General features: G+C 39.9%; 1 protein-coding gene across 1 annotated transcript; it reads right to left on the bottom strand.

Moving 5' to 3' along the window:
• Positions 1 to 412: 412 nt before the first annotated feature.
• Positions 413 to 8234, bottom strand: LOC104547605 (1-phosphatidylinositol 4,5-bisphosphate phosphodiesterase beta-1-like; the record flags this gene model as incomplete). Its single annotated transcript, XM_010193381.1, has 4 exons — positions 8169 to 8234; positions 7513 to 7690; positions 1096 to 1166; positions 413 to 509 (listed from the first exon to the last, which is right to left on the bottom strand). Coding segments are annotated over exons 1-4 (412 nt in total), but the record flags the coding sequence as incomplete, so codon positions are not given.
• Positions 8235 to 9150: the final 916 nt, after the last annotated feature.

The following is a 9150-nucleotide window of genomic DNA, read 5'->3' as shown; positions in this document are numbered from 1 at the left end:
ACACAGAGGCAGGAATGAGTGAATTTGCATATGGGGAAGGGCCGACTTTGCTTACACTGAATCCACTATAAACATAGGAGAGGCAAACTATAAAGCACTCACTTAATCCCAAGGAATATTTATGACCATAAGTTACTTTTCAGTCATGGACAATAAAGATAATGTAAGTACAACACTTTCAAAAATGTTTTTGAAATGGCAGAATGTTTACTTTTGATGAAGTTTTATATTTAGACTAATGCAGGTTTCAAAATAAATATGATCTATTTGGCTGGATACCAAGGGAACATTTTCTGTCCGTGTGCCTGTATCTAACTGAGAGGAACCCAAGCAGCATTTCTCCAGAATTTTCTTCCAAACACTTGGTAGGTGATTTCCACTATAAGATGTTGCTTGTGCTTAGCTTACTTACTTTTTGATACTTCAAATGACTCAAACTTCACAGGTTGAATGTAGTTTACCAGGTTAGACATCTCTTCTGTGGCCATAGCCTCACTTCCAGCAGTACCCTAGGACAGAGAAGGAAAAATGCTGCAGTTTTGATCTGTCCATGGTGGCCACCAGAGGCCACAAATACCAATGTCCAGTTTCCTGTCAACCATTATATCTCTCACTGATCCTGGGTTAGTAAAGTCAGTGAGTCAGATACGGAGCTTCACATAGCAAAGAAGAAAACTTGCTATAGAATTTAAATGTTTAATAAAACCGCTGCTATGTGGCTCCTAGGTAAGGGACTGCATAACCTTTACAGATGCATAGTGCTAAGCACATTCATCAGTACTGTTGGATAAATAATAAATACAGCTCAGTTTTTGATGTCAGGTTTTTCTTCCAACAATGTTAAGTACATCACAGGCAGTTGTCTAAAACACATCAGCTGTGGTGCTATTAATTCTTACTCTTCAGTAAATGAAAATATAAGTAAACAAAGGTGTGCTTCCAAACCGATTAACAACCAACTTCAGAAAGTTGGTGGTGATTCCCGGTGCTCTTCCTCCCTTTCTCCACTAGATGGTAGTCCCACTCCTAGTAACACAAGCCAACCCACAACTGCTGGAACCTACCCATCACCACAAAACATATCTACACCCTTACTTCATCCATCGACGACTTTTTACAGTCATCATCATAGTCATCATCATCATCGCTCTCAATCTCTGCTTCTCCTGAAAAGTTTTAAGCAGAAGATAATTACTGGCTGAAGCATTAGTTATAATGCAGCAGTAAATTTGAGAAAGATGTACAAGTAGCACTGCTTAAGACAGAGTACATTATACATGTGCTTTTTGTCCCAGCACAAATCAAATACACTGTCTCGAGGGATTCATCCATCCTCAGCATTAAGTTCTTGTCCAAACAAACAAAAGCTCTTCCTTTGCAGCTCCTGGATGCTCAATGTATGAAAATCATGGGGTAGGTATCAGCACTGAGAAAAGAGCCTCGCAGTGTGCATAGTGTGTGCAGTGTGTGTGTATAGTGTCACAAACTACTCTGAAGAGGTGTTCCCGTGCTTGTGGCACAAGTTCTGTGGTTTGGGAGACGCGAGTTCAACCTTCCTCTCTGTGCAGGATCCCTGCACGACCCTCAGTGAATGCCTTGACCCTCTCCAGGAAGCGTACAAGTAACAGTATGCATGGGGTGAAGAAACCACGCATGGAAACCGAGGAGATTCTCACGTGCTGTGCTGGCAAGGACTGTTTAGCAAAATCCATCTGTTCTGGTTGTAACACATGTACTGAGGTAGCGCAGCTGGTAGGAACAGGCGCGGAAGCCTGACTGTGACAGCTTGACTTCAGTTCCAGCAAGGTGTGCCTCACTGCTAGGACTCTGGTGGCATAGCTCAAATGCACCGGCTGAGGGCAGTGCAAATCAAATAACGCAAAAAACACACATAAGGCTCATCCTTTGCCTGAAAAATCTAGTGATGAAGTAAATGGGACCAAATAAAATGCATTTTATGCCTTGCTCCCAGTTGTGGTGTAATCATCATATTCCTATGAGCAAGACTCATATTCTTTATTGTTAATTAATACATGCTTCCCCTTGCCTCCAAAATGTTTTGATTTGGTTGCATCTGAAATTAAACCATCAAGGAATAGCAAGCTTATCTTCCTCTTTTGTAACTCTTCTTGTGGGTTTGGCTGTCATAAAGTAAACACTGTGCATCTTAAGATGAATCTGGAAAAGAAGACTTAACTTATACTGCAGTCACCTGTCCACACCTGTAAGACTCACAACTCTCCCTAAAGATTTTATTCCACAAACCTTTCAGCTTTCTTCAGAAGCAGCAATTTTATTTTGGCAGCCCAAAAATCTAACACTGTGCAGCATTCCCAAACTCTCCAGAGAATGGGAATTCATTCTCGGTTCCTTCTGTCAATTTAGGGTTTATTTCAAAGCCCACTGAGTCAATAAAGAAACTCCTCTTTTTTTCCAGCAGGTCTTGAGTCATGCCCAGTGGGCCCCTTCTGAACATGGAGAGCACATATGACTTAAATAATGAGTGTGCCTTTCACAACCAAATGATGACTACCCAGGCTGTGTTTTCTTCCAGATGCAGATGTCGAAATGTCAGGCTTTTATTCACGAACACACTTCTTCCTGAACATTTCATTGAAGAAAATAACACCATTGCTCAACAGGCTCAAGGACTGGCTCAGGAAACTTCAACACATCACAAAGAGCCAGCCGAGCTCTCACAGGATTTGCAGTGACAATCTTTGGATGGTGACGCTCTCAACTGATTCAATCAGACTGGCAAAAGAATACTTCACATAGTCCACAAAATGGGGGATGTAGGCAGATTTCAGTCAACTTGCACTGCTGAGAAACCTGGTAGATGATAGTTTGTTCTTGCTAGAAGTGTCCAGGGAGGAAAGTATGCAACATGTTATTCATTTATTTAAAATGTTTAACAGGAAAACTCCCAAGCAGATCAGTTCTCATTTTCAAGTTCTGCATTAGACAGCAAAACCAGGACAAATAATACACAGGATTGCAAACACAGAATAAAAATCAGTAAGTGTTTTAGCAAGTATGAGTACTTCTACATTGCCTTCCACCCACTAGCATGTTCCTATGATCAAACCCAACCTTCTTTTCCCATTATGCTGCTGGGACACAAAGTCAGAGCAAGTCTTGGCCAGACTGAGGAGATGTCTGTGCTGTGGAAGTCTTCATGCTCACTCTCCCACAGTGGTGGTGAGATCAGCTTCATGCCATCATTCCCAGGAGGGCACGAACACCGCATATCATGAATGCACATGGGCTGGCATACGCAGGTGTGCTGCACGTCAAGTCCAGTATGCACATGGGAGCTTGTCTAAGGGAAAACTAGCTATAATGGCATAATTATTAGTTGCATTTAGATGAGACTACAAACCCAGGTCAGGACAGGACCTATCCATGCTATATGGCATATAAATACAGTGAAAAAAGAGAGCCATGCCCATGGACAGAAGCAGACAGAAGAATATCAAAAAAAAATAAAAAGATGTTGCTCCCTACCACAACAGGTTAAGTTATAATGTGGATATTGTCAGCCACTTGTAGGTAGGAGGGCACAGGAAACTTCTCAATGGAGTAACGGGGCAGATTCAAGGATATTTCCAAGGAGCTCATCCTAGTGAGTGAGGCAGCATGGGGAAGGCATAAACATGCTCACTGGGCAATGTAACAAATGGACAAAGGAGGCTGAATCCCAACTTATGGGTAAAGGGGTTCAACACAGTAATACTGAATGGAAGATGATCAGGAGAGGGGAGCTGGGAATGACAAGCCACATCCCTACTATCCATTCTCACCATGCCTCAGCAGCCTGACAGACATGGAGAGTCTACTAAAATGAAAGGTTATACATTGCTTGAAACTCAGAGGAATTTGGTAATCTTTCTCAGATCCCTTTAAAGTAACAGCCAGAATGGATTATAAATGTGGTATTAGGCGGTGCAGCTTGTTAGCTCTGTAAGTTTAGGCAGTCACCAGCATGCTGGGGGGAAAAGTAACCTTTTATTTTTTCCACAGGCTGTACATCAGCACTTGCTGATTTCTTGAAAGGAAAAAATGAACTTTATTCAGTTTGGTATAACATTTCACTTTGTAACGGTGGGCCATGGCCTCAGCTGACACGCAGCAGCAATGTGCCAATGCATTTACATACATTGAACCTAAAAATTTTATCCAGTTTTCTATTCAGTCATCATGAAACAATGGGGCTGATTCTACCCTCTCTCTCTCTCTGTCTTTCTGTGGCTCTTCCCTTACAGCACCCACTACTCTGACAAAAATATCCTATCAGGGTGAAATTAACAATTTGCTTGAAATTTTAAATACTGTTCAATTAGCAACTTTTGGCTATTTTCAGTATAGGCCTACTTTTGGTACAGTGTATGTACCTGCAGAACTGCCACTGTTCTTTTTGCAGTGTAATCTAACTTTGAAAACATTGCTGATTTACTTCTGTTCATTGTGCTAAAACAGCCAGGTCTAAGAGGCTTGTTTACCAAAATGATAATCTATCACAAGTGTTATCTTAGAAATTCTTTTTCTGCTTTGCCAGCTTTGCTGTACCTTCAGGGAAAGCTTATTCTACTGACAGATATTATATTCTACTGAAGTTACTTTTTACATCAGTTTCACAAACATCTTGCAAGCCATTCCGCAAAGCACATTTCAGAATTGGTTTTCTAATTATTGCTGCTATATCATCACCACCTAGCTTTTATGAGATGTTTCATAAACACATCAAAGAGTGGTTTACTTGGGTTTAAATTTGACCTCAAGCAGTGTAAGACACAGTGAAGCTTGCTATCAACTGAAGCATGAGTCTCGGTATTTTTTGCGTTGCTGTGAAAAAACTCATTTAAAATCTCAAGAAAGGTGAATCAGCACAACTTCCTCCTGCAGATCGCCAGTAATTCTGACAGGAGCTATACAACAGAATAAAGTTATTTGACTAAAATGTCCAACTTGTTAAATGTAAAGTTTATATTAAGGTTGGAGCATCAAAACACTTCATGTTAAGAAATTTTAAGAATTAGGCTTCCTTTAGTGAGTCTTTAATTGCATTACTCTTCTCGTGCTCCAGAAAGAAATTGGTATTGGACACAGAGGAACATAGTGCCTGCAGTGCTCCAGCATTACCTGTTGATGATACTGAGATGCACATAAGGAATAAGGCTGTGAAAAGAAGGGTGTCAAGGTGACTGTTGAGCCCTACCCCATGGAGCCATGCTCTTCACTGGGTCTTGCCAGCACGGTCTTATAAAATGGTGAATAACTGGGCTTTTTAAATGTGCACAGACAGAAATCTGGCATCTGATTTACAGAAATGCTGAGCGCTCATAGCTGTAAGCTGCAGCTGAAATCTCTGGAGCTGTGCTCTGCATGCTTAAAAATTCAAAGTATTCTTGAAAAATCAGATCCTGGATGTTCCCTGTCAGTCACTTCTAAATTGTTCTTAAGCTCTCTCAGACTTGGCTGTCCTTAGATAAAATTGGCTGAATACTATTTCAATTCCCACAGGTATTATTCAGACAAATTCACTGCTGTTTGTCAAGTCCACATGTGCAGCCTGGATACCACCCCAGAAGGTCACTGCAAGATGAGGATGCTACATCTAGGATCAAGTATTAAACGACAGGGAGAGAAAAAATACTAACTGCAATCTCCAAAAGAGGCATAGGTCCTAAAGGAGAAACAATGGCTGACAGAAGGATTACAAGTAATGTATTTTGGCAGTCACAGATGAACCATGTGACCACGTAAATTTTGCCATCTCAGTTCTAGCATTTTCTACTTTGTAAGTGTTCATCTTCACAACCTACAGCTGCTATATAGGTAATATAGACATAATATTCACAGTTAACCTGTAAAATTAGACACCTTATTATGGGACTGGCCTTCCTGCCTTGCATCATCATCAACATCTATATTCAAAGCCCAGGTCTTTTCCTACAAAAGCTCATAAAGAGGCTACTGAAAGAAAAAGCTGTTACCCTCTATGCAGATCAGACACTTGGAAGAAATTACATAGCAGAAGACATACTTTGCCACTGGTTCTCACTATGCGCTGGTAACAAAAATGTAAGAGTTAGGAATTCAGAGCTGATTTCAAGTGTTGGAAAGGAGTCAGTTGGCATACACACACTTATTTCTCTGTTGCTTGGGATCTGTCTAAAGCAAATTAATAAAACAGTATTAAATCATTCCTGACACCAGGATGAATCTTCCTTTGAAATCCAAGCCCTACTCAAAACCATGCCCCTTTCAAAGTTTCTTAACATAATAGTTGAAAACTCTTTCTTTGCTTCTAATAGGTTAAGCAATATTATCCACAAATACAGCTGGATTTTTTTTTTAATTCAGCTTGAGGCAAACTGCCAGCATGAAAATTTTTGGCTCAATTAATCAGAGTTTAGAAAATATTAAAAATGGAAAGAAGTTTCTTAATGGCAAATGGTAATGAACTTATATTCCAGTAGAGCTTTCAATCTGCTCCAGAAGTGTTCTACTATTGGGGTATAAATGACTACACTTTTAAAAATCCAAAATTTCAGTCTTAACAGGAAGAAGAAATTCTAGTGCAGAGAACAGACACTGGGCTTGGAATCGGGATACACAGATTTTGTCGTCTGTCCTGATGCTACTCTGCTCCTGTGGTTTAGAACAAATCCTTACGTTATCTTATTCTCTGCACTCCTCTTTGTCTTTTCTAGTTAGGTTTTAAGCTCTTTAGATCAAAGACCATCTCTTACTAAATTTTGCATACCAACAGTCACAGATCCCATAGGCCTTACAAGGATATATGCGTTAAATAATAAGTTTTCTATTTAATTTCTGATTAAAATATTCTGCTAATAATGAACAAATTAAATCTAATATACTACTTTCCCATTGGCTACATTCTCTACAATTCCTGATGGTAACAAATATTTGTTTACAGTATTATTTTTGCCTGTTTCCATTTCTGGAACAGAAAAACATCTTATAGCACTTTCCATAGAGGTCTGTGACCTGTTCACAACTAATACAGGACAACAGCAGGTTGAGCTTTACCTGCCTGAGAAACAGGTATCTCATTCACAGTTACTCTAAATCTTAAGACACTGCAGAGCCACTGCAGTTCTCCTGTGCAATGGGTTAAGTCTGGAAGGGCACCAAACGGTAGGCACATCTCAGAGAAGATAGACAAACAAAAAAATTTATATTTGGTATTGGGCTTGGTCACACAGAAAAGGCATCCAAGGGTGGAAGAGCTGGCAGCTCACTTCCTAAGCAGTGCAGGTGAATGTTATTATTCATCACTGAGCTTTAGGTCACTCCATAAATGATTCCTCAGCTACAAGCCTTCTCAGACTGCTGGATCAATGACACTTAGCATTGGTTTCCTACTGTGTAAGACCCAGACTGGTGTACCTTTACCTTGCTAAAGCAACAGAAATTGATTGAATTATAGCTGTAATTAGGCATCTGCGTTTTAGGGAGAAATATATTTGTAGATTCAATTCATACCTGCTCCAGGGGAGGAAGGTTCAAACATACTAGATGTATCACTGCATGTGTTGGAAGCTTGCTCTGAGAGCTTCTTTTTTGCACTTCCATCTGCAGACTTATGCGACTTCTTTTTATTCTTCACCAGAATTTTGTACATTAAATCCATAGGGCTTGGAAGAGGAACCCCAGCTTCAAGCTTGCAGAAAAAGGAAGAGAAATGTGTTACAACAACAAAAGAAATGAGCTTATGGCAATTTCTTAGGGCCCACATGGTGCAAGATAATTTTGTAACCTCTATAAGTCCTGTTCAAATGAAATGTATTTTGGAGAAGAGGTAATATTAAATGAAACAGGGCTACTGAGGACACTTAAGAAGAAAAGAAATTATGAAATGTCTATAATAATAAAAGAAATAAGTATTAGTTAAAATATGAAAGCCTACATTATAAAATGGCAGCTATGAGAATCAATTGCATTTAGAAGATGACAATTCACTGTATCAGAACAATCTCTGCATCAGAAAGTGTAAGCTTAAGTCACCAACAGCTCACATTGGTTAACCTCCTCCTTTAGACTGTTTTAAAAGGCCATATATGAAGAATGACTCAGGACTGAAATACTGAAATTAGAATCACACAGATATTTGTGATCTGAAAAATACCAAACCTCATTACCGGGTATTTTTCCAATGGATCCATAAGCAGTGCATCTCCAAATATCAGTCTGCAGTACTCTGCCATTTTTGCCTGTTGTTTAGGGCTAAAGGGGAGAAAATAAAGACAGGCATGAGTCCTACTAATGCTACAGAGTGAAAGCAGGAGTAATGGAATATCTAATATCCCTAAATTGGATATAATTTCCTAATGCAATTGCTGTGATTTTTTCAGAGAGACCTAGATATACCATGCAATTATACTGATTCCTCTGATAGAGCTTATCAAAAGGATCATACATGAAGTAAAGGCACTAGTCAACTGAATAATAGCAAAACTGAACTTTTAACACTAAGGTATATTTCCCCATGCATTTAGTAGAAAATAAAAAAATGAAGCTGTCAGTTGTTACCTTTAAGGAAATAACTGTTAGATAAATTTGCCTCTTCTAGGCAATATTTTTATTCAAAGTTTAAATATTTTCCTACTTATGTTATACACACACCTGGCATTCTTCTCACACACGCATCCCCCATTTGGATTCTTTCTTTTTTTCTCATACCTGACCTAAGGCATAAAACCCAAAACAGTTACACAGAAAGCAGTCTCCTCTGCAGGTGTCTCTGTCAAATTTTCCAAGCCAAGGGTATCTATCACCTCAGAAGGCATTACTTGGGTCTCAAAACCAGCAAAGCTGCACCAATTATAGGCACTGGTAGAGAAGCAGCTAGTTTTACAGCAGATTTCTAAAATGCAGTTAGTTTTGCTGCAGATTTTCTGCTGAAGTATGAGGTGGGTGCTGTGCCTGTGCAGCACGACAGTCTGTCCAGCCACAGCCCTGCAGCTGCATCTCTGCACTCCACTCCACAGAAAAGCACTGATGCATCTGCACACCTCCCAGCTCAGGGTCGCGCCAAAAGCTTGGACTGCTCTTGCCAGCCCACTCCAAAGTATTTCTCCTGGCATATCTTCACTGGCAGAAGTCATAGCATAGATGTAATTG

This window comes from Mesitornis unicolor, unplaced genomic scaffold (assembly GCF_000695765.1).
Source record: "Mesitornis unicolor isolate BGI_N332 unplaced genomic scaffold, ASM69576v1 Scaffold8081, whole genome shotgun sequence".
In the NCBI taxonomy this organism is placed as follows: Eukaryota; Metazoa; Chordata; class Aves; order Mesitornithiformes; family Mesitornithidae; genus Mesitornis; species Mesitornis unicolor.
This window is presented reverse-complemented; position numbering and strand designations above follow the sequence as displayed.